At 36.7% G+C, this 27,547-nt stretch overlaps 1 protein-coding gene across 6 annotated transcripts in view; it reads right to left on the reverse strand.

The window, feature by feature from the left end:
- Window positions 1–27,547, reverse strand: part of IL1RAP (interleukin 1 receptor accessory protein) — a 133,209-nt gene that overhangs the window by 63,040 nt on the left and 42,622 nt on the right. For all 6 annotated transcript variants that reach the window (XR_013994505.1, XR_013994506.1, XM_081067230.1 and 3 more), the window contains one exon: window positions 16,556–16,628. Coding sequence is in view for 4 of the 6 variants with exons in the window: in XM_081067230.1 (XP_080923356.1) it covers window positions 16,556–16,619 (64 nt within the window). In the remaining 2 variants the exon portion in view is untranslated. The remainder of the gene's footprint in view (window positions 1–16,555; window positions 16,629–27,547) is intronic.

A 27,547-nucleotide genomic window follows, 5' to 3' on the forward strand; every position in this document is an offset into this window, starting at 1 on the left:
AAAAACTAAATTTTAAAAGGTCAGTGGTTGTGTAGAGTAAAATTCAATCCGAACAATTCTAGCCTCTTAATTGGTGATTTGGCTCTACTTCTAACAGCTGGCAGGGAGCAAGCATTCAGTTGTGGACCCACTCTGCAATGCCTTTCCTTACCCATCTCCAAGTGGTCAAATCACACGAATCCTCTAAGACCAACCTTGCACTAGCCCTTTAGATACAGCCGGCTGCTCTCAGTTTAAAACAATTTCCTTCACTTCTAAACCACAATAGCAATTTCTCTGGACCTCCCTTGTGACACTAACCACTTTCCTTGCATAATTTTTATTTGAGGTTATAACTGATCCTCTGCTAGATTCTGAACTTAGAGACAGGGCTTGAGTCCTGGTCACCAAGCACAGTGCTCAGCAGAGTTCGGTGGATACTAGTTTCTATGGGGTGGAATGAGGAAGCTCACTGTAAAAACAGAGATCAATAACTGCATGGAGATCAAAGCTGTTGCTTCCTCAGAACCTCCTGACATACTCGCTATGCTCTCTCATACAGAATAATCTCATAGTGTATGGAAAGAATGACATTTTAATCATATATCATATCCATTCATTCAATCACTGAATATTCACTGAGCACCTAGTAAGTACAAAACCTTCTGCTAGACATCAAAGATACCGAGGAGTGCCTGTCCCCATGGATCTTTCATTCCAGAAAAAAATGACAGATATTAAATAGCTAATTAACTAGGTAATTAAGTAAGTAATTACACAATTAATAACTAAGTTGCTATTGGAAGGGGTACCATGAAAAAGAAGTACAGGATAATATGACTATATAACGTATGAATATATGAGTATATAACAGGGATCTTATTGAGCCTGAGTACTTGCAGGGATGGGGACGGCATTCCCTGAAGAACTGACTTTTGAGCTGAGTACTATAGAATAAAGGTGTGAGGGGCAAAGTTGCGAGGAGAGTGTGTGAAGGCCTTAGAGTAAAAAGGGAACACTCTATATGCATGTCTGAAAGATCTCGGGAAGCTTCATTGCCACAATGAAGAAAGAGGAATACATAGAGGTTGAATCAATAGGTAGAAACCTGAACATGTAAGGCTATATAAGCCACTGAAAGGAATTGAAATTTTATTCTAAGAATAATGAGATATACTTCCAAGATTTTCATCAAAGCAGGTACACGATTTAACTTACCATTTTAAATAGGTTGCCGTGTGAAGAATGGATTGGAGGGAGTAAGAGTGGGGGAGGGACAGCCAGTTATTAAGCTACTGCAGAAGAGTCCAAGAATGAGATGGTGTGGCTTTGAAGGGTGATAGTCAATATGGAAAGAAGCTGACAGAGCCTCATGAAAAAAGACCTAAGATGGACTAGCGAAAAGTACAAAGACAAAGGAATGCAACTTGTTTCAGAGGCTCTTAAATCTAAAGTTAATGACTTCAGTTACGAAATCCTAGAGCGCTAGAATCAGAAGGAACTAAAAACAACTTTACAGGTAAGGAAACACAGATTCAGAAAGGTTAAGTAACTTGCCCAAGGTCGCCCAGCAAATTAGCAACCCACAGTAGCAAGATCTTTTATGTTTCTTGTGTTATTTTTCATTTACACTTTTTAGAGCCTAAATTCGACCTCTATTCTTCATTTTTAAAGTAAACTCAGTAATGGTTCCATCCATAGGTCATGGTGAGTAACAAGGGACCCCAAGATATTTAGACAATAAGCACAAAAGATTGTAAGCAGCATAAAGAAAGACGACCTATTTTGTTCACCACTGTATCCTAAAGCTTGGCTCATCGAAACACCTCAAAGAATTACTGTTCAATGAATGAAAAAATTTTATTTTGGAATTATAATGAAAAATAATATAAATCTCAACTTATTTAGAGTCATCAAAGCCAAAGGAGGTATCAGAGAATCATGAGACTACAGACTGATTTTCAAGCAACTGGTTTTGAAGAATATGTGATACTGGCCTTTGAATTCTTAGAAAATTGAATAGTAAGTAAACATCTGGAGGAAATGAAAACCCTTCTGCACAAGGGTTAAATTACATCTGGAAATGTGGATTCTTGTCGACTAACACCCACCCTCAAATGAAAAAATCTCAATCCTAATCTTTTAATACAGAGAACCAGTTGGTGTTTATCCATATGCCAAGTGTGTGGTGTCCATTTTCAGGCTCCTTTGACAGAGCTTCTGTTTCCTTACCTGCTTTTGCTGGTTACAGAAAACTTTGATATATATTACCTCTTTAGACCTCCATAACAACTGTGTGAGGTATGTAGGGCCAATGTTATCATCTTCATTTTACAGATAAGGACAGAGTCACAGGGAGCCAAGGTTTGACTTGAGTCCAGGATTTTTTTTTCCCCCTCTACATTATATACTATGAATTATTGAGGGCATTTTCTGACCCAGGACCTTTTCTGAGCTTCCATACCACTGGGATTTAAATTTGTTACACTAACAAAAAGAAAATGTTCAAATGCTCCTCTCCTGGGACAGAGAGTAAGGGGCTGAGTTAATCTCAAAGGGAAGACCTCTGAATTTCCCATGATCTCTTTTCTGATGCAATGTGTTTTGCCTTAAGGAACCATTCGGGAAAAGTGGCTGTTTTATAGCACCCAAACTCAGACTCATCTGCCATCCAGTGATCAGAAAGACATTTACAATGGTTCAGTCACTTCGAAACAAAGACAGTTTGGCAGTTCATCAAAATGTTAAACATATACCATATGACTCAAAAATTCCATTTCTAGGTATTTACCTAAGAGAAATGAAAACATGTCTACACAAAAGCTGTACACAAGTGTTCACAGCGCCATTATTAAAGATAGACAAAAAGTGAAAACCATCTAAATGTCCATCAATGATGAATGGATAAACAATGGAATACTACTCATCAATAAAAGGTAATGACGTATGGATACAGGCTACGGCATGGATGGACCTTAAAAAACATTATGTGAAAACATGCTAAGCCGGTTACAAAAAGTCATACATATTATAATTCCATTTCAATGAAATGATCAGAACAGGTAAATATAATGACAGCAAGTAGATTAGTGGTTGCCTAGGGCTGAGGGAAGTGCGGGGGTGGGGAGAATGGATGTGTATTGGCAGATAATGAACACAGAGTTTTTTTTCTTCCTTTTCTTTTTTTTTCAGGTGATGAATATGTTCTCAACTTAGATCGTAGTAATGGCTACAAGGCTAACATGACTGGTTTCTATTATTTTCAACACACAGTCTTTAGAAAAAAATACAAAATGAATGATACTTTTAGTAGTAAAAGGGTTGGGAATCCCCTGGGTCTGCCAAAAAGAAGAATAATGGTCTTGGGACTAGATGATAAGGGCTTGAGTCCTAGTTCTTCTGTTTATTTCATTTTACATAATACATTTATGATTATGGATGAGTCACCTAACCTCCAAGTCTCTGCTTCCTGATCTGTGAAATGTGAATAATAATATACTTTACTGTTATACTATACTATACTTTACTGAATAATGACATACTATACTTTACTGTTATTCTAATCATCACATACGCGAGCATTTTTAAATTAAAAGGAAACACCGGTACTTTTGGGGCTGAGTATCCAATATTGGCAAACTTTGAAGCAGAGAAGTAGGGACTCACTGGTTTCAACTTTCAAAAATATTGGTGGCTAATGTTTATTTTCTTAACATTGCATATCTAACAAATATGTAAGTATCAGCCACAGTTATAATTCAGGAAGTTCAACAGTTACATCTCTTCTCTCACAAATCTCCAAATTTAGTAGTCTATTAAGGTCATTCATAAATACTGAAATTATTCCTGTATTAAGGGAGTTATTAACATCTCAGTTTAAGAGATGTTAGATAGAAACAAGGAGCGTGCTTAAACAACAACATATTTCACCATTGCCCCTTACCTACCATCTCAAGAACTCCAACTGTACAGGTCTTCATTCTTTCTTATTTCCAAAACTTAAGTTGCTGTTAATGTCTAATTGTAAATATAATCAGACTGTAATATACTCAGATGATACATAAAATTATTTTAAATGGGGATAGGTACATTCAAACATAATTCCACTTTCTAAAGATAATCACTGTTAAGATTTGGGCATATTTGACCAAAGGTTTTCTACATATACTATGCACACAGTGTTGTGTGGTAAACCAGCCAGCTTCTGGAAGTGAGAAAGTGACTTGTAGTATGTGTTTATCAGTTTCCTTGGAGTAAATGCTCTTATGGTCAGTTTCAAACTACCAATGATTTAACAATTGGCTTGCAAAATTCCTGAAAATTAAACAACTGGCTTTCATAAGCCTGTGTGATATACCTTCAGCAAATGCTGCCACAATTTTTAAAGGTTTCAGACTATTCTGGCTATGCAGTACCTGAGTTTAAACAGAAATATCTATCATATACTCACTTCTATATCAAAAAATATAAATGTATATTATACTTTTAATGGCTCAGTAGTATTTCATTTTATTGATATAACAAATTATTTAAGCATTCTCTATAAAGGGATATTTATATTGTTTCTGATGTTACCTATTTTAAAACAGTTAGAAGAAAAATATAATTGTGAACACATTTCGATGCATTTCTCTTAGGACCTATGTGTGGAAGTTCCATTACGAGGTCAAAAGAAGGCATTTGGTGTCTTTAAAACAAATAGCCAAGGTGCCCTCTACAATGTCTATTCCAGGTACACTCTCACCCACAAGGTGTGAGAACACCACACCTGGTCATTAGATCAGTGAGTCCTGACCAATGATAGGCAGGATTGTTCTCTTAAATTGTTGCTAATCTAATGGGGTGAGAGATGCCACTTCATTGTTGGCTTAATTTGCATTTATCTTCTTACCCATACATTTGAGATTCTTTTAAGTATGATCAATCAATTTTTTACCTTTTTTGAACTGCCTTATCTGCTCATTTTTCCACAGAATACTTTATATTGAAGGAATTTATTTTGTGTGCAAGAGCTCCTTGCGTTCTAATGACATCAACCCTATGCCATATACCGATATTTTTTCCTATTCTTATTTGTCCATTAACATATAATATTTTGATGTTATGCTAATTTTGTCAGTCTTTATATAGTCACCTATATCAATGATATCTACCTTTGATGAAATATCTAGAAAGGGCTTCTCAATCCGCATATTATGTAAATGTTTGCCTATATTTTCTTCCAGTACTTTCAGAGTTTATTTTTTACACTTAAACATTAAATTCAACAGAGATTTGTTTGCTATAAGGCATAAGGTAAGAATGTAATTTTATTTGTAAAGAAATTATCCAAATATCCTGCACTGAAGTACATCTTTTCCCACTAACTCTAGAGGCTACCTTGGGTAGCCGCCAGTTGCAGAGCTTGCAGAACTGGCTTCCGTTCTTTTCTGGATCCCTGTTTTCACTTTAGTCTTGTTCTCTAAGGGTTTCTTAGCAATTCAGCAATTCATTTTAAAAGACACTTATTTTTAAATGCATCACTTCTAGCTGTTTTACAGCAAAAGGGTCATTTAGGGGACCTTGTCCAACATACTGACAGGAACTAAAATCTTCTCCATCTATTTCCCACATGGCAGCTAGTAGGAACATTTAATAAAGAGATACTGTCAGGGACCTGCTCAAATTCTTTCAAAGACTTTTTGTTGCAATGCAGGTAAATATCACAATACTCTTCGTATGCACTAGTCCCTACCTCTTCCTCCATATCTCACACCCTCTTACCCCAAGTACTTGCAGGTCCCGCAGCCTTAGCAGCATGGTCCTTATACCTCGCGGCCTCCACACACGCTTTCCCACTGCTTTCTGTCTCCTTTGCATAGAGTTGGCTGTTTTGCATCCTTCAGTTGGAAGTATTGTCCAGTTACTTTCCATCAATAGAATGCCCTATAGACAGTCTTCACAAAACTTTTTTAATGTGATTATTTACCTATTTAATGCTGCCCTAAAACGCTCCTAAGACTATAAGCTCCATAAGGGTGGAGATCATTTCTGTCTTGTTGACCAATAAATATGGGCGAGCACAGTGCCTAGCACACAACCTTATGTGCTAGGCACAAACACACCCTTATGTGCTAGGCACTGTGCTTGCTCATATTTATACACTTAAATGAATGAATGCAAAGTGGCTCCCTATGGTACAAAGCTGTGCATATAGCAGGTGCCTAGAAAACATCTGCTCAGCTGGGTTTCACGTCTAATCAAAAAGAAACAGCTTCCCTAAATGTGGAGGTTATATAGGTCTTTGACCTGTTTCTTCTCAATCACAAAGTGCATTCTGAAAATAAAGGGGAAATACTTGTCATCCTCATGTGATAAAAGTACCACATGCTTTAAAATAGATCACTAGCCTATGAAAACACAGATTTCCTTGGGACTAAAAAGGTCTTGTGCATTAATCCTGAACACATTTTCAGGTTTTCAATCTGGGAGAGTCCACAGTGAGTGAAATTATATACCTATGCATGGAGTGGTGATAATGCCCCCAGTTCCGTCTTTTGTGCACTTGCTGAATTCAGGTGACAGTTATTTTAGCTGTTTTGTTGCCACACACATACACAACAATGACAGCTTCTGAGAAAGATAAAACATTCCAGCTCCACCAGGAATAAAATGGAACTTGGAGTGAAACCACCATCAAATTTCAAAATGCACACCAATCACTGCCAAAGTCTAGCAGAGAGAGAGAGGAAAAAAAAAAACTGGTATTTTTAGATTGAAAATAATTTTCTAGAGCTATACACTACTGGATACCAAAAAAATCTCTGAGCTGCATGTAAACATCATTTACTAAGTGCCTTAACACCTAAGGGGAGGGACAGAACCTACGGTAGCTGGATGAAAGACAGCAAGTTACAGTTAGTATTTAAGATAGCCACATGGGAAACCAAATGAATAATGCCAAAGCAACCCTGCCTCATCCTAAAGTGACCAGCTTTGCAATCCTCTCCAACACACGCATCTGTACTGAACCACCTTTCCTTCAGCCGTCTCTCACCTTGTTTAGAAATGATTTCCTATGGGAAATTTTCTATAACCTTGGAAAAATGTATATAACCTGACTAGATGCAAATGGAATGCACTGTATACATTTCAGGAAGCTTGGAGCAAATCAACTTGGCATAGTATCTGCAACATAAAAAATCACATTTCATGTTCTACTTTTTAAATTAGTTGAATGTTTCTTTGGAAATGTGTATTCAATTTGATCAACCATTGACAGACAGCATTGGTTGACATTTAGAAAGTGAAGTTTTAATTATAAAGAATTCAGTGGCAACATGATATAGGGCAAACAGCATACATTTTAAAGTCAAACAGGTATGTAAGTTTTACTGCTTAATAGCTATAGTAAGCTATTAGGTTAATTTAACTTTTCATTCACTTTTCTGAATCTGTAATTCCTCACTGGTCAAGACAGATTATAACACCTATTTCTATCTTATGGGGCTATTCAGAAATGTATATCACATTTATATAGATCGATGCAGATATAGATATAGATATAGATAGATATGATGTATCTATATATCAATATGATCTATATCTCAATATAGATATATCTATTAGATATGATATCTATATCCATACCTCCTTGTTCAATTAATATCATTTCCCTCACATTCCTTCTTTTCTCTCATACACACACACACTCCACTATATAGTTATGAACAATTTACAGAGAATTAGAGTAAAAGAGATTTAAAGCCATGCTTAGCTTAGCATGATCTTCCTTTAGTAATTTAAATAAATTCAATATTGCATAATGCTTCATGGCTATTATTGCAGTCATCGATTATCACTGTATTGTAAATGAGAGGAATGACTTTTTTAATAACAGGATATTTAGAGCAATAAAGGTGAGATATCTAAGAGTTTGCTTTACCAAAGCAACCAGGAACAAAGACCAGTCTTCACTTTCTTTCTGAAACCCCCTTTTGTATCTCACTAAGAATATTGCATGCAACGGGAGGGAGCCTCTAACTCTTCCATTTACTAATTGTTCTATTCATCATCTCCATGATTTCAATTTTTCTCCAGACAAAGCTACACCCTCCTCCTAAGTCTGGATACAAGCTGGGTTTCTACTGGGCCTCAAACAATACATTGCTACTAGGAAAGATATTTTACAGCTCAGTGTCAATTGCAAACAAAGGCAATTGCTTCTGCCTCAGACCTTTTGCATGACTGCAAGGTGCAAAGGCCACACACAACCTCTACCATCTCTGCCTTACTTCAGAATGCAAGTATCCTGGTTGACAAAGCATATCCCAGAAGATGCTGATGGTTCTCACGGCTGGAAGTGCACTAGATGTAAAGAAACCTCTATAATAGTTAAGGCTTCAATTTGCTCTCATCATTTTAACACACTAGGACGGAGGGAAATAGTCAAAATGTCGAAAAAAATACTAGAATAAAATGAATTGTTCAAAAAGGATACCATCCAATGCAAAGATCAGGAAAAAGGGCAGGGGGAGTATTTAAGTGTGGTACTAAAAAATGTTCTTTTATAATCTAAAACAGAATATATCTGGGTTTGCATCAAATTCAGTAAGTCCCTCTGTGAAAAGACTCTATATCTTTTTTCTTTTTGTATCTCTCTATCTCTATTTCTATTTCCATCTCTCTTCTCTTCCTCTCTCCCTTTGCTGTCCTCTTCTCTCCTCCTCTGCTCCTTCTCTTCATTTTCCTTTACTTTAAATGGACAGTAAAAAAGGATGAAGAGGCACTTAGAATCAAGCCGTGGATGTTAAAAAGTCTTGCATAATAGCCAAGATATGGAAACAACCGAAATGCCCATCGGTCGATGACTGGATTAAGAAGCTGTGGTACATTTATACAATGGAGTATTACGCAGCCATAAAGAAAAAAGAAATCTTATCATTTGCAACAACATGGATGGATCTAGAGAACATTATGTTAAGTGAAATAAGTCAGAAAGAGAAAACAAGTACCATATGATCTCACTTATATGCGGAATCTAAAGAAAAGAATATGTGTATGAACTAATCAGAAACAGTTTTGGGGACACAAAAAACCGAGAGTTGTTAGATGGGCGGGGGGGAAGGGGTTTGGGATGGGGAGAAGGGTGAAGGGATTGGGGGGCGGCTGGTGACCAGAGGATGGCCTCAGGGTTTTTTGAGAATTACTTTGGGGAACTTATTCAATAGTGTTTGGGGATTTTGTTGGTTGTCCGATGGACATGTGTCCTGTTTGGGAGACCACCTCAGGGATGCTCTGGATGCCTGGTCATGGCATTGTACACCAGAGGCTGGACATTAATGAATGCCAACTATAATTTTATGTGTATAATGTGATAGCTCGGTGTGAGGTCGGGGTGGTGGTGGATGGGGGGAGGGGGGTTCACGGTATGAGGGATGTAAAAATAAAATAAAATAAAATAAAATAAAATAAAAATAAAAAAAATAAAATCAAGTCTATTTGGATATTTAAAAAAATAAATAAATAAAAATAAAATGTATAGACTTGTCCTCCAAAAATAAATAAATAAATAAATAAAAATAAAAAGTCTTGCATAAGAGACAGGCAATATTCTCTAGGGTACCAGATAGATCAAAAGGTCCAAAGCAAATTAGAAAACATGAGGATAAAATTAACACTTTCTCCCTGAAAAGCAAAACTTAGCTCATTAAGCAACCTGTGGGGCAGTCTGAACTCCCAAAGGATCTAAAGAGAAACGGAGTTATCTCAGGTGCATCATTTAAGCTCTTAGGTGTAATGTGTTTATACAACAAACAAGTCATGGTGAACAATTAAAGGTTTCTCCCCAAAGGAAAACAAAAAAAGTCAAACAAAGCTATAGTAAATAATGGTGAATAATGGTTGAGATCCACCTGGGAACAACAATTTGTATATCTGTGTTTACTTTAACAATAATTGAGTTCTGTATTTTAACCATAGTACTAGTGCAAGTTTATGTAATAATTAGAAATCAAATAAAATGCACAATATTATATTAATAAAGAGCTATATTTATGTAGAAAAACTACTACTGACTAATGGATGTGCTCTCTGTTTTGTCCCTCTTCAGTATCTATACTTAGGGAGTAGGTCCCAGAGGTTCCACTGAGGAAGCACTAGTTGGCAACTACTCTTCACTTGGTCCCTTCCACTGGTATGGCAAGCCCCAGATTTAAAGGGAACACAATGTTCTGTTACACAAGTTAAAGTAAAAATGAAACATCAGTACCTCGACATACACATAAAAATGCAAACTCCTGCGTACTTCAAGAAGCACTTCAGAAAATACAAAAGTATACTGGAAGAAGAAAACCCAACAACAATGGGCTGATAGAAGAGCCTTAAACTATTATTACAGACCCAACAAACACTGCATGAAAGTGATATCTATTTCCCAATAATGTACAGCTATACCAAGAGTTTTGATTCTGGTGGCAGAAGGAAAAATGAAATTCATGAAAACAACAGAACTCAGCCAAGTCTAGATTACTGAGGGTATGAGTATTTTATCTTTTTCTCTCATTTTCTCAGCCATCTTGCATTTTCATTGTTTCTAATGCCTCTAAAACAAGAAAAGACAAAAGAAGGCAATTCTGTATTTCAGATTTTATAGGGATGGATGGCAGGTACTTGAAGTTATTGGCTCAGGTCCCCAGATTATTTTTAAAATGCATCCATTTTCTCTTTGTCCCTCAAAAATAAATAAGCAGCAACACCCAATGGATTTTAAAATAAAACAATCACTGCATTGGTATGTTGAGAGTGGATATATATTTCATTTTCCAAAGAAGCTAATCCCCAAATAGAAAAAATAAATAAAAACAGCAGAATAAAAATGGGTGATAACTGGCTTGGAGTCAGTCACTGACAATCAAGATAGGGTTCTGGTTCCATAAAACTCCTCTCAATAAGGCAAAAACAAATGTTTCGGGAGAAAACTGAGGAGGCAAAAGAGATTTACAGGACAGAATAAATTCCTATAAGCCAGATATTGTCACCTATAACTATATACATCCATATATTCCCTGTAAAAATATTGGGTTCTCTTAACTAACATAGTCATGTGAAGGATGAATTAGGTCATTTTCCTAAACATAGAATTATCACTCTGATAACAAGAAGCTGTGCTGGACAGTTTACGTTTACAAAGTCAGCATCAGGCCAATAAACTGTGGTGCTCCGATCTCTTTTCAATCAGGCTACAGAATACCCATCCTTCGGAAGTATAAATCACTTAAAAATAAACATCAGTGTGTTTCAAAATACAAACGCAGCTCAAAAAAAGAAAACAAAAAATAGTGAAGATATTTGCTCCAGGGAGACAGTATTTAAAGGAGAACAGGGTGAAATGTCACAATTCCAATGACATTTAGGCCTAAGGGTAAACTGAAACTGTATTATTCAGACATTCTCCAAATGTGTAGACTAAATTGCATAGAAATGAAGGGTATTCAAGATGATCTGCCATGAGCCACGGACACAAGGCTGAATGTTATAAGTACATCCAAGTATGGAGTTTTCCAAAAAGCACATTCAAGTCACCTGAGGCCACTGGGCCTGACAACAAACCGAATCCCATGAAAAGCTGAAAGAACCATTACATAGCATTAAATATATTACATGTCCTTACAAAAGTAAGACAAAACTTAAAAAGAAGAAGTGGCCAATTATATCTAAAATTTATCAAACATAAATATTTTCTTTCCCTTCTACAGTCTGTTTCCAAGCTCCCTTTCCAGTTTGGCTTCTAAATTGCCATCACATTATCCCTTCAGTTGCACCGCACTATTCTGTTCCCAAATTAAAGACACATTTTCTCTTCCAAAGAGTGATGGTACTTTGATTGAGAAAAATTCTCAGCTCTCAGGGCATTCTGTTTGGTATTTATTTTCTCTTCTTTCTCTCAGACTTTACCATATAATAAGAACCTTCCCTTATTTGCCCTAGATTCTATAATATAAAATGTCAAGCATATGATCTTTAGAATGAAGTGAAATCACTGTATGATAAACACTTGTCATTAGAAATCACTTAAGTAAATAGGAAGAGCATATGCTCTGTATGCCCATGAGGTATAATAATATCCACAATCCTCTTTAATAAAAAAAAGCAACAAGGCAGAATTGGTTGGGGCTTTGCTACTGCGGGTTGGTTGGTTGGTTTGTTTGGTTCATAGGTAAGGACACGGTGACAGAATGATTAGACGTCTTCTTTAACATCATTCAACAACTCACAAAGTGACAGTCATAACTTAAACCAATGTGTCTTGATTCCTGGTAAACCACTATGTTTTTACTTAATTATTTTGCACAGTGTAATTCACTGTCAATTATCCAAAAGAATAATTCCACCCTCTGCAAATTTCTTATAAAGAATGGAAAAGAAATCGGGATTTTTACCGCCATTAGGAGAATAAAGTCTTGAAGGAAGGCAATGTGGTATAAAGGAAAGAGCTCTGCTTTTGCAGCCAAGGCAGCCTTGGAATCCCAGCTCTATCAGGCATGCCAACACCGAGCACTGTTAGCTCATGCCATCTCCCTGGCTCTTTATTTCCTACCACAAAACAGGTATAAGAATCTAAGAATCTCTAGCTTCCTCCCCTCCCCGCCACAGTGTTTTCTGTGAAGTAAATGATAACATGTGAAACCTAGCCCTACACCTGGCACACAGTCAACTGTTTGTTGACTTTTAAATAAAAAGCTATATTCAAAGAGCTGTATGTATGTGCACACTTGGAGAAGAAAATGCATTGCTATCATTTGTATGTGGTCTGTGTACTAAATAACTTTGATATGGCAATATTTTTAAAATTCACCACATAATATGTGGTACCATTCTCCCTCTCTCTCCAACTTAGAATCACAAGTTCTTAATATTTATTTCTACTCTAAAGGCAGCTTGAATGGTTTGACTTTCTAACATGCTGCCAACGAAACACCAAAAGAGAAATATGTCAGTTTGCTTTTGGAATTCTTGCAAACGAGAACTTCTTAGGGTTTAGTATGGGAAATGTTTCATACCATAACAAGCAAAAGTAGGAATACTGAGTTTTGACCTTACATTACAGAGATTTTACTCTTTAAAAAATAATATGTTAAGGGGGGTTGAGGGGTGAAAATACTCCTTATCTGAAGAGCACAGAAACCTATTACTGAGTTGTTCTTTAACAGTTAGCAAAAACTATAACCCCCTCCGCATCTTAATCTTCTTTCTGAATTGTTTATATACTAGTAGACTCCAAAGGGGAGTCTATTTAGTAAAAATAGCATGCATCTTGGGAACTGAGGAAATAGTTAAAGTCACAGTTACGCTAAATATTAGCTGTGGGACTTTGGCTAATTCATTTAACTGCTTTGATCTTTTTTATTGTTTTGTCTTATTCAAAAAAGGGGGTTATGATAGGCTGACTACTCCAGGGTCTGGATGTGAGAGTCAAATGACATAGAATGTGTAAAATGCAAAGTGTATTCTTAGCAAAGTGAGCTTTATTATTACCACTATAACTACCACATTATAATTATATTACCACTATTATAATTATCCAAGCTTTAGTTCCTTAAAGAAAGTAAATGCTTGCTTTTAATTATTCGCTTTTATCACCACCTGAGATGAAAATGAAGCTCCCATGTTCCCGAGCAAATAAGGAAATCATAGCACCGCTACCAGGAAGGCTAGATTCGGAAGTCAGAATTGCGTGGTTTGAAGTCCAATTCACTGCACTTGAAACACACTGCACGAAACTAAAGTTCTTATGTTGTTATGGTTCCTTTCTTAAGTTTGGGGCTTCCCTGAAGAGGAAGTGCCACACCCAAGGGCCCAGAACAAGACGAAACTCTTACTATTATCATGTACTTTTACAGTGCTCTTGAGTGTTCAGGCTAGTTCTCCTTTATTCTTCACATTAAGCTTCACATTAACCTTATGATTCCATTAAGAGGGGTACCTGAAGCACAGGAAGAGCTTCAGGAAAAGCCAAGAGTCTGCTGGCATTGACATCACTGTAAGAGGCACTACCTTGGTCCATGAGAGGCCGGTTGATCCCCTAGCACATGCGATGATCCCTGTTTTCCTAGTAGCCCAGAGCCAGTAGGCCCTTTTATTTTTGTTAGGAACACTTCCTTTTTTGTCCCTCTCCCTCCAACTAGGAAGTACATCACTGACACAGACACAATACACCTTTTCATAAGGAAGCAAATGAATGTGTGCCAGATGGGCTGGGGGGATTACAGCATGTTTCCTGGGTGACTCAATGGGGCTGGTATGAGAACGTATCTGATTCATGAAGTCAGCTTCCCCAGCAGATTTATGAGTCACAGTTTCCGGGTAGAAAGATCACTTTCCAACAGAATTTGGAATGGCGGGGGGGGGGGGGAGGAGGATCCTTGGATGGATTACAGTAAAGGTCATTAAGATAAGCAACACTGCTGGGACTTCTGGGGAGGCACCAGCACCCACTAACTTCTAAGACTTCACTGTTCCTTCAAAGAGTAATACGATCACTTCTCCCTTTTCCAGGATGAGGCGGCACATAAAACTACACTGACAAATCACTGCTAAAAATCCAAACAAGTTCCATTATAAAATTGGCCAATTTGGCCAAAATGGATGTGAAGGGTGAGATATATCTATATCTATATCGTCTATATCTGTGTCTATATCTATATCCATATCTATATATCTATATTATCTATATCTATCTAGATATCAATATCTATACATAGATATTGTATAGCCATAGATAGATGATAGAGAGAGAGACAGACAGACAGACAGACAGACAGAGGAGAAAGAAAATAAGGAGAAGGAGAAGGAAGGAAGGAAAGAAGAAAGGAAGGAAAGAAGGAAGGAAGGAAGGAAAGATGGAAGGAAGGAAGGAAGGAAGGAAGGAAGGAAGGAAGGAAGGAAGGAAGGAAGGAAGGAAGAGAAGAGGAAGTCAGAGGGTTGGGGGAAGAAAAAAGAGGAGAAAAAAGGAGAAGCAGGGGGAAAGGGAGACAAAGGGGAGAGAACAGAAAGAGTTAATATCAAGAAATAGTAAGTGTTAAAAAAAGAAATTATAAGTGTTATGAAGAAAACTAAAGCAGGATAGAGGGATAAACACTGATTGGCAGAGCTATTTTAGTTAAGATGGTTAAGGAAGGCCTCTCTAAGCAGATAACATTCAGGCATAGAATTAAATAAGAACAAACTATAATCAGGGGTTATATTTAGCATATTTAAAAATCAGGACATCATGGCACTGACCAGTCAAATGGGACACTCAGTGGAGGAGGACAGATGATTGTCTAAACAGGCAGTAGAGCTATAGACTATTGCATCCCAGCTGAATATCAGCCTTGGCTATAATATATGTTTTCCTCTGTGAAGACCCCAGGGGCCAACAAGATTGGAAGTTATCTCTACTTCTCTCAGCTTTGATCTCCACTCTGTCCTAGTTATACCTCGCCTTTAGTATTATGTTTGGTTTCCAATAAAATGCTTTAAGTGACATAGCAAAACTAAAGCAAACCCACCCAGAAAAGATAATCAGGATGACACAAATCCATGCCATGTGACAAACAGATGAAGGCATATATTAGAGAACGTGTTCATGGTTATACAATCACTGTTTTAACATTTCTGAAGGCTTCTCAAATAGAAGAAGAAATAAAATAATGACAATCAAAGTATGGTCCATGGTCTTCAGGGGAATTATACATGGAAAGCTTTTTAAAATTAGAATACCTAGGTTCCTTGTATTAAAATTAGAAAACCACTGGATTACGTATTTTCTAATTAAATCAAGCAGTCGAACCAAAGAAATGTGGGGAAATGACAAAAAGCCAAATTTCAGTTATATGTACTAAAATCTTTCAAAGAATTTGATCAGTCCAAAGACATAATGGGCTGCAGTTAGATAATTACTAGTTAGAGGTACTATAAAATGGTTCTGAACAGTAATTCTGGAGATGAGAGGAGACCTGAATAAATGGAATTTTAAGTTCCTTGTAATTGTGATTTCATATAATCCAGGTCCATGATGATTAAATTTGGCTATTCAAATTCCATAAAGGCTTTGGCTGGCTCCCCTTATGAAGCAACACCCAAAGAAAGAACAAACTTAATGTCAGGTCTTTCCTACACCTGCAGTGTGACAGAAATCCATCATTTATTTGTTTTTATAAGGTCTCAAATCACCAAGGCCTCTCCACCACTGGTTCAAGTTTAGAAAACAGAGTTGTGTTACCATCACTATCTTTTTCTTTTCCCATAGGACCTGAGGTAAAGAAAAGAAGCAGTATTCTAGTTGGCTTGGCTGTGAAGGTGATGGGAAATTCCTATGTTTAATTATACCCCAGAACACTGCCCTAAGTGCACTGTGTCCCATGAAGACTAGAGATGTCAGTGGTTCCTGCCATCATCAGAATTCTATGATTCTGTCAAATCAATGATCTATGCTACCACAGAAGACAATGGAAATAAACATTATGTTCTCTTAGCTCATTTTCAGAAAACAACTTGAGACATTACCCTATGCATGATTTGTATTTCAATAGATTGTCAAAAGCCATTCACTTACCCGAGGCATCACTTTGTAGGATCCCATAGAAGGAGAGACTCATTATACACCATAGAAGTTCCATCTTGTGAACCTAAATACAAAGGTAAGGGAGAGTACTTATTACTTTCAAGTGCTTAAATAATATTTAGTGCATATGCATGCTGACTACCGACTAGGAACTTTACTAAGAAATTTACAATATTAACAAATTTAACTATCAGAACCAACCAATAAGGTAGGCTTTTTGTTAAATATACAATGTAAAAACACATATGTGTATGTATAGATAAGGAAATTGAGACAAGTTTAAATAACATAACCAAGATCCTTTGGGTAGAAAGTGGTAGAGTAACGATCAAACTCCAGCAGCCTGGTTCTAGAACTGTTCCTTAATCACTGGACTATAACTGCCTACTTAAAAAATACTCTCCGGATTTTTTTCATGACAGTCACATTTCTGGCAGATAAGTTCAATCTTCTTAACATTCTTCACATTCCATTGGTTTATTCCCAATTGAAAATATTTTATAATCCAGGCACTTTTCCTACTTCATGATGAATAGAAAGTCTAGAAATCCTGAATTCAAATGTGGTCGTCAGTCTATCACATTCTGAATCTACAGTAAAGGGTAATATATAAACGTCACGCCCTGTTGTGCCCACTCTCCTCTTCTCACTGGAAAAAGACAAATGATGAGGCTGAAATCCAATTTCTGAGATCTTTGGCCTTTCTGCTGATAACCAGCTGAAACAGCCCATGAGAAAGAACCATGCCCTTACATTTGGTTGTGTGATCTTTAATGCAGAAGGCCTGGCAATTTAACAACTCTGTGAAATATTTCTTTCCCTGCTACTCTAGACATATCTGGCCCCTGATAAAACCTCTCTAGGGTTATAAACACTGAAACCTGGACATTATCAAGAAATTCTATACTCAAGATCTCTGCTTCCTGTTTTGAACACAATAGCCATCTATAAAGATGCTTACAGAGATCTTGGAAACTTGTCCAGACCATATTTCTAGTAAATGACAGAGATCGAATTTATACCCACATATGCCTAACTACAAGTCTATTATCCTAAACATTAGTCTGTGCCACGAATTTCACAACCAGAGGGGCCTACCAGTCTAAAATGGTCAAAGAGCTATTTCTTAAATAGTGTGACTATATAACAGCATTTAACATGGGGCACTGTTAAGAATGTCACACTGTCCATCGGATACCCAACAAAATCTTTACAACATTATAGAATACCTTCCCCAAATTAATTTTCAAAAAAACCCTGAGGCCATCTTGTGGTTACCAGCTGCTTCCAAATCCCTTCACCTTTCCCCTTATCCCCAACCCCCTCCCACACACCCATCTAACCACTCTCGGTTTTTTCTCTGCGTCCCCAAAACTGTCTCTGATTAGTTCATTCACATAGTCTTTTCTTTAGATTCCATATATAAGTGAGATCATATGGTACTTGTCTTTCTCTTTCTGACTTATTTCACTTAACATAATGTTCTCTAGATCCATCCATGTTGCTGCAAATGATAAGATTTGTTTCTTCTTTATGGCTGCGTAATACTCCATTGTATAAATGTACCACAGCTTCTTAATCCAGTCATCTACCGATGGGCATTTTGGTTGTTTCCATATCTTGGCTATTGTGTAAAGTGCTGCAACAAACATAGGAGTGCATACAGATTTTTGAATTGGAGTTTTGGATTCCTATTTGGGAGACCACCTCAGGGATACTGTGGATACCTGATCATGGCATTGTACACCAGGAGCTAAACATTAATGAATGCCAACTATAATTTTATATATATAATGTGATGGTTCAGTGTGAGGTCGGAGGGATAGTGGATGGGGGGAGGGGGGTTCACAGTATGAGGGATATAAATGATGAACGTCTAAGTATTACCTTGTTTTGTACACCTGAAACTAATAAATAAATAAATTAATTAAAATAAAAATAAATAAATAAAAAAAAGAATGTCACACTGAAACAAAAGGTATAACCTGGGACTGTTTAAACAAACCAGAGCGTGTGGTCACTTTAAAGAACAATGCAAGTAAGTTTCCAACACCTGTTACCTCTCTTAACCACACATCATCAAAAATCTCTGTTTCATATTGTTCTTCCTTCTTTAGCACTACTGTGCGAAAATAAGTTGATTACACAAATCACGGGTGAATTTATTCTACCTTAAACAACTGATTTATCTCAGAGGTTAAATGTCTCTTTCTTATCACCACCATTTCTTTCCAATTCTTATACCATTACCTTGGGGAACTCTTCTCCCTAGCAGTCATTCATGTATTCAGTAAAACATGTACGGAACAATTTCTGTTTATTAGTCACTATGATACAATTGCAGGGGCCTCTGGTAAGTTATGTATAGGGCCTCCTCTGAAGGTACTTCTCCCCCATAGAGGAGTCAAACCACATGCAAATCACTTCAGCATCATCAACGATGAACAATACGCATGCAGAGACACTATCAGACATGCAAAGATTTAGGCAGAGTCTAGCAGAAATTTAAAATGTGTACAAAAAAATAACTGCAATCCAAAGTAACAGTGATAAAATAGTCAGAGAGAAACAGATAAGTGTTGTTGAAGATTAGCAAAAGAAAGAGATGACTCCAGCTAACACGATGACTAATCAGAAGAGGTAGCTTTTGAACTGAGCAAGAACTGGTTTGGCAATTTAGAAGTGAGGCGGAAGGAAATTGTGTGGGGAAGGAAGCTCAGTGGAGAATAATGTTCAAAGATAGGGAAAACATGGACCATAAGTAGGAAATAGTCTATAAATAATTCAGTTTGGCTCAAGTACAGGGTATCAGGAAAAGAACTATAGAAGATTTTGTTGGAAAGCAGAGAGTGTTAGGATCACAATATAACAAGGCCATGAATAGCAGACTAAGAAGAACTTGGGATTTAACTTAAACAGCAAATAGGGAATCACTAAGGTTCTGATTAGAGGAGTGATATGATCATCAACTTCTGCCTGATGGAGATCATTCTTCCAGGCACAAATTGGATGGATCGTCAGTAAATTCTGTCTTGAAATCATTTTTTGCTCCTGAGTCTATCAACACAATAATTGTTATCCTCCTAGCTTTGTGTCATCCATAAACTTGCTCAGTATGACACTTATGTCCTCATCCACATCATTAATAAAAGTAATTAATAATTCTGCATTAAACCTTGTCTGTAGAGAACAACTAGATATTTCATTGCAAATTCAGGGCACAGTACTTTTAGCCCCGATACTATTCCTAAAGCAACACTTAGAAGACATTCTAATTAGTGTGATTGAGGACCATAATTGATATTCTCATGAGTAACTGGATTATGCCAGAGGCAGAAAAGAGTCAGGTCACCAAGGTAAAGCTAATCTAAAGATAACCTGTGTGCAAACACAAATCCTGCCCTGTGATGAATTAGAAATAAGCGTGAAAAAAAATTTGTATGTGTAGACTGGTTTACACAGACTAACCAAGGTTAGTGGGAGGCAGCTGGCTAGCCTGAGACCTCTCCAAGAAGGCAGGCTCATTTAACATCGACTCGCATTCTGCCTCGGAATTTTATTCTTGGAACTAGTAATATACTTTCGTTCTTGTTTCTTGAGGGGAGGGAGCCTTGAGTACTTTCAGAGATGGAGAAACTGTCAGAAAGCAAAGGAACCTACCTGCTTAATAACGCATGGCTTCTCATAGTCTGAATTACAACCTAGCTTTAGATTACTGTGATGGGGTTTAACAGACTCCGCCCTTGCTTCAGAGGATTAGAACCTACATATAATAAATGTCCAGTCAGCCTTTCCTGCATTATTTATTTTATTTACTATATGATCATTTTCGTACTTCCCCTCTGAGGTATTGATACTTTTCCCATATTTCATACCATTGTTTCCTGGTATATCAACTTGGATGATTATATCACCTGGCGAGAAATTTCAAATATGTACTTAGTTCTATGTAATCGACAACAATGTTAATGTTGATTGTTAACATGTGCTCAGCACTTTAATATTGAACCCTGCATGTGAATCTTTCTTTTGTGTGTGTTCTCTAGGCTTAGTAAGTGTCAGGATCTCCTTATACCTGAGTTAGCCCTCACCATGGAGTCTCTCACTGGGCTAGCGGGTAATAGGGTAGAAGTACATTTGTGGCCCTACATGCTGTCATTTTTCTGATTTACCATTTGTTTAGCCTTCCTTCCACCCAGCAGCATTTCACCAGGCCACAGGACTAGATTTCTTCCTCAGTTTCCTGATTTCACATATAGCTCCATACTCAGATCACAGCTACTCTTTGAAGCCCATCAGCCTGGTTGGGTCTTGGGCTTTCAACCTGGTGTTTGTCAGCACTCTTTCCCAGGAGCCTGCATCTTGTATCCTGTAAGGTCTTGCTCCAGGCTGGATAAGCCTTCTGTAACCATGAAGCTGCTATCAGCTGCTTCATTCTTGGTCAACAGATGTCCTTTGCTGTGACCTGCCCACTGAAAACTCGGTCATTAACACCAAGACACCACATGGTCATCCCCAGGTGAGGTCAGCCCTGTAGCCACATCACATCCTGAGTACTGATCCCATCCAGAGCCTTCTTTTCCCTTCTCTAACTTACTGATGAAGTTTGAGCAGGTCTTGTACACCTATGACAAACAAGCCTTTGAATGACATATGACCAATTACTAATTATCCCATTAGAAAAGGAAATAGCATTTACTAAGATATTAATTTCATCACCAATCCTTATCTAGTTTTTTGAACCAAAAATAGTATTCTTGTGCAGAATATTTCAGAATCCAATATTTATCAGTAAACAAAAGTTTTGGCAAAGTGATATCACAGGATCTGATTCTGGGTAAAATGAAGTAAACATCCTGTCTTTCTAAAAAAATGCAGCTACAAATCTGGGCAGAATGTATGGAACAACTATTTGAGGATTCTAAAAAGTATATAATTGCACATTATTTTCAAGTACACATAGAACATTCACCAAGATAAGCAATGTCATGCACCATATATTACACCTCAACACATTTAAAAGAATTAAAAGTGTATTCTCTAACTATATAATTAAATTAGAAATCAATAAAGGAAAAATAACAGGAAAATCTCCGAACATTTAGAAATTAAGCAATATACTACTAAATAATCCCTGGGTCAAAAAGAAAGTGTCAAGGGAAGTTGGAAAATATTTTGAACTAAACAATAATAAAAACACACCATTCTAAAATATTTGGGATATACAGGATAATTTGTGGCATTAAAGACTTATGCTAGAAAAGAAGACCTTAAGTCTATAATCTAATCTTCATCCTTAAGAATTTAGAAAAAGAAAAAAAAAAAACAAGCAAACCAAGCAAATTGAAGAAAATAATGAAGAGTAGAAATAAAAAGAAAAAAAAATTTAAAACAGAAAAAACCTAAAGAAAAAAATAAAACGAAAAGTTGGTACTTTGGAAAGGAACAATAAAATTGCTAAACCTCTAGCCAGGTGAACGAAGAAGGGAAAATAATTCACACATCAATAATATCATGAATGAAAGAGGGTACATCACTACTGATTACACAGATATTAAAACAGTAAAAGGCAATACTAAAAATTTTAGGCACATAAATTCCACAATTTAGGTGAAATAAACCAACATTTTAAAAACTAGAAGCTACCAAAGCTCACCCAAAATAAGATGGACAATTTGATTGGTCTTATTATTCTTAAAAAACTAAATAAATTTGCAGTTAGAAACTTCCCAAAAAAGAAATTCCCAAGCTCCAGATAATTTCACTGGTGAATTCTATCAAACATTTTAAAAATAAAAACATCAATTCTACATGTTCCAGAAAATAGAAGAGCACAAAACAGTTACCAATTCATTTTATGAGACAACATTACTCTGATTCTAAAAACTGCCATAGACAGAACAAATGTGCATGCGCCGCGCACACACACACACACACACACACACACACACACACAAGCTAGAGACATCCCAAGCAGAGTTTATCCCAGAAAGCAAGGCTGATTTCAGTATTTGAAAACTCTAAGGAAGAGAAACCATATGATCATATCAATTGACCCAGGAAGAGCCTTTGACAAAATTCAACATCCATTCATACTAAAAACTCTCAGCAAACTAAAAATAGAAAGGAACTTCCTCAAGCCAATAAAGAGCATCTACAAAAAACCTAACAGCTAACATCGTATCATACGATGAAAGGCTGAATGCTTTTCCACTAAGGTCAGTAGCAAGGCGAGGGTATTCATTCTTAGCACTATTCAACAGCATACTGGAAGCTTTAATCAGGGCAATAAAGCTATTCATAGATCACATAATTTTGAACATAAAAAATTCTAAGGAAGCTATTAAAAATAGGACTAAATAAGTAAGGTCATCAAATATGTAGTCAACGCACAAAAAAATTAAACATATTGCTGTATACTAGCAATGAAACATCAGAAACTTTTTTTTAAAAGACTGGTTACAATAACTAAAAGAAAAAAATGAAATGCTTTTAGCTAAAAGTCTAACCAAACTTGTATAAGATCTGTACGCTGAAATTTGTAAAATGTTGATGAAAGAAATCAAAGAAGACCTAAATAAATGGAAGTATGTGGTTGGCTGAGTGGCCCTATGCCCTAAATCCCTGGAACCTGTTATGTTACCCTACTTAGCAAAAGGAACTTGACAAATATAATTAAAGTTATGAACCTTAAAAAAGGGAGATTATACTAGATTACTCAGGTGAGCCCAATCTGTCACATGAGCCCTTAAAAGTAGATAACTTTCTCTGGTTAAAGTCAGAGAGATGCAGCAGAAGAATAAATCAGAAATGCAGGGCAAGAACTCAACAGGCCATTGACATTTAAAGATAAATGTAGCAATATGTCAATGAATGCAGGTGTCTTTGGAGAGCTGAGAGAGACTTCCGTCTGACAGCCAGTGAGGAAATGGGAACCTCAGGCCTAGCCAAAGGAAATGAAATTCTGCCAATGACTTCGAGGTGTATTCTTCTCCAGCGCTCCCAAAAGGAACACAGCCTTGATGACACTTTAATTTTAGCCTGTAAGACCCAAAGCACAGAACCAGATATGCCACACTGTATCTGGTCTTCTGACTCACAGAAACTGTGACATAATAAATATTGTTTTAAGCTACTAAGTGTCTGGTAATTTATTACAGTAGTAATAAAAAATAGTACAAAAGACATACCATATTCATGGACTGAAAGACTCCATGTAAGAAAAGATGTCAATTCTCCTCCAAATTAACTGACAGATTTAATGAAATTCCAATCAAAAATCCTACCAAGATTTGTTTATAAATTTAGACAAACTGATCATAAAATTTATATGGAAAGAAAATGCCTTAAATATTGAAAACCATTTTGAAAAAGAACAATGAATTTGTAGGAATCACACTACAAACAACCCAATTTTAAAATGTCAAAAATCTTAGAGATATTTTACCAAATATGATACAATAGTTCCCCCTCACCTGCAGTTTTACTTTCATGGTTTTAGTCACCCGAGGTCAAGAGTGGTTCAAAAATATTAAATGGGAAATTCCAGAAATAAACAATTAATAAGTTTTAAATTGTATACCATTCTAAGTAGCATAATGAAATCTCTCATAGTCCCACTCCATCCGGGCTACGATGTGAATCGTCCCTTTGTCCAGAGTATCCACACTGTATAGGCTACCTGCCCATCTGTCACTGAGTAGCCATCTTGGTTATCAGATCGACTGTCATGGTATCTCAGTGCTTGTGTTCGGATAACCCTTGTTTTATTTACTAATGGCCTCAAACCACAATAGTGATGCTGGCAATTCAGATATGCCAAAGAAAAGCCTAAAGTGCTTCTTTTAAATGAAAATGTATGTACGTATAGGGAAAAAATATATCAGTACTATCCATGATTTTGGGTATCTTCTGGGGGTCTTGGAACATACCCCCTTGCAGATAAGGGAGCACTGACTGTATTCAGAAAGTAAATTAACACATGAAATGATGTTCAACATTATTAGCCATAGGGAAATTAAGATTCATACCACAAAATTAGATGCTACTACACACCTTTCAGGATAACTAAAGTAAGAAACATTGACAATACCACGTGCTAAAGAGAATACAGAACAACTGCTGGGACTACAAAATGGTACATGGCCTCTCTGGCAAACAACTTAGCAGTTTCTTATCAAGTTAAACATATTCTTGTTTTAGGATCTAGCAACCCCACTACTAGGTATTTACCCAAAAGAAGTGGAAACTTATGTTCACACAAAAACCTATATACAAATGTTTACAGCAGCTGTGTTATTAATTGCCCCAAACTGGAAACAACTCAAATGTCCTTCAACAAGCAAATGGATAAACAAACTCTGGGACATCCAAAAAAATAGACTACTTTTCAGCAATACAAAGCAATGAGCTGTTGATAACAACTTGGATGAATCTCAAAAGCATTATGCTAAGTGAAAAAAGCCCATCTCAGTAGGTTAAGAACTGTCCAGTTCCATTTAAATGACATTCCCAAAAGACAAAATTAGAGTGACAGAGAATTAGATCAGGGGCTAGAGATATTAGGTTGGTGCACATGTAATTGCGGGTTTTGCATTGTTGAAATTTGCCTTTGACATTGGAACACATTCTTAAATAAATGTGGTTATGTTATACATCATTTTAATGCACATTTCTCATTTTCTGTCTTTTTGCTAATGACTTATTACTTGCTGTTTATTTTATATGTATTTTAGACTATGGAAATGATGTTAGACAAAAAGCAAATTTGAGCTCTTTTCTTATTTGAGCTCAGAATGGGTAATAAAGCAGTGGAGACAACTCGCAACATCAACAACGCATTTGGCCCAGAAACTGCTAAGGAACGTATAGTGCAGTGGTGGTTCAAGAGGTTTTGCAAAGGAGATGAGAGTCTTGAAGATGAGAAGCATAGTGTCCGGCCATCAGAAGTTGACAATGACCAATTGAGGGCAATTATCAAAGCTGATCCTCTTACAACTACAGGTGGAGTTGCCGAAGAACTCAATGTCGACCATTCTATGGTTGTTCGGCATTTGAAGCAAATTTGAAAAGTGAAAAAGCTCGATATGTGGGAGTCTCATGAGCTGACTGAAAATTTAAAAACATCATCGTTTTGAAGTCTCGTCTTCTCTTATTCTACTCAAAAACAACGAACCATTTCTTGATCAGATTGTGATGTTTGACAAAAAGTGGATTTTCTAGGACAACCGGCGATGCCCAGCTCAGTGGTTAGATGGAGAAGAAGCTCCAAAGCACTTCCCAAAGTCAAATTTGTACCCAAAAAAAATGTTATGATCACTGTTTGGTGGTCTGCTGCCAGTCTGATCCACTACAGCTTTCTAAATCCTGGCGAAACCATTACATCTGAGAAGTATGTTTAGCAAATCGATAAGATGCACCAAAAACTGCAACACCTACAGCCAGCTTTGGACAACAGAAAGGGCCCAATTCTTCTCCACGACAACGCCCGACTGTACATCGCACCACCCATGCTTCAAAAGTTGAACGAATTGGGCTACAAAGTTTTGCTTCATCCACCATATTCACCTGACTTCTCTCCAAATGACTATCATTTCTTCAAGCATCTCAACAACTTTTTGCAGGGAAAACACTTCCTCAACCAGCAGGATGCAGAATATACTTTCCAAGAGTTCATCGAATCCTAAAGCACAGATTTTTATGCTACAGGATAAACAAACTTATTTCTCATTGGCAAAGATGTGTTGATTGTAATGGTTCCTATTTTGATTAATAAAAATGTGTTTAAGCCTAGATATAATGACTTAAAATTCACGGTCCAAAAACCACATTTACTTCTGCACCAACCTAATAGTAGGAGGGTATGACCCCAAAGGTATAACACTAGGGAGTCATTTGGGGGACAGGACAGTTCTGTATCTTAATTGGGGCAGTGACTAAATGAGTCTATATAACAGTTACTACTCATAAAGCTGGATTTCAAAAATAAAGTCCATTTTATTGTATGTTAATTAAAAATATTTTTAAAGTGGTATAATTTTTCTTTTTTAAAAAGCTCCACAAATGATTTGTGAATGCTTTTACACAGTCTAAATAAATGAAAGCTGTTTTAACCAAAATACGGTTTCTATTTTCAACATTTACTTTGAAAATAACATAGCCCTGTTGTTAAGTACTGAATGTTCCAGAAAAGTCTAGCGGTACAGGCACATAGAGAGATCAATGAACTGTCCCAACTTTCAGCCTATCAAGCCACTGTTGCTAATCTTGATACAACAGCAGAGTCAAAGTTCATACCAAAAAACATTAGCACACTCCTCTTAGATATCTCTTCCCCTTTCTTACTAAATAGCTTCAAAGTAAAGTGTTCGGAACTCTGAGAAGACATATATAACATAATATACCACCTGCCCTCTTTAGAAGCTTGGAATAGGATGTGAGCAGATTGATTTCCTTTCATCCCTTAATATCCTGAATAGAAACATGCTCTGTGAGGTGAGGGAAGAAATAACATTAAGTCTCATCTTTCACAAGAGAGAACTAGAACTAGGTATTCAGTGGGATGAAGTTGAAAGAGAACTGAACTTGGAGTTTTAAGCTTGATTGATCTCAGACAGCCTCAGAGACGAGGAGAAGAACATTCATAGCAACGAGCTCAAGTTATAACCTGGTCAATGTGTTAATGACTAATTTAAGGTTAACATGCTAGGCATTCGTGGACACTTCTCAGTGAGAACAAGAGTGTCTCACTGTACCCTTTCCTTAGTGGGTGGGCAATTTGATGATTAAGTATTCTGTACTTAGGGATACCAAGGGAAGGGTTTTTCATGGGGGTGATAGGAACTAATACCCACTTAATCAGTTATGTGGAAGGAGTGTCCTTGATAATTTCTATAGATTGATTAGCACTACTGTCCAGGAACATAACTATCCCTCAATAAATACTTGTCATCATTAGCTCTTATTAAATGAGATAATATATGT

This window comes from Rhinolophus hipposideros (genome assembly GCF_964194185.1).
Source record: "Rhinolophus hipposideros genome assembly, chromosome: 2".
NCBI lineage: Eukaryota > Metazoa > Chordata > Mammalia > Chiroptera > Rhinolophidae > Rhinolophus > Rhinolophus hipposideros.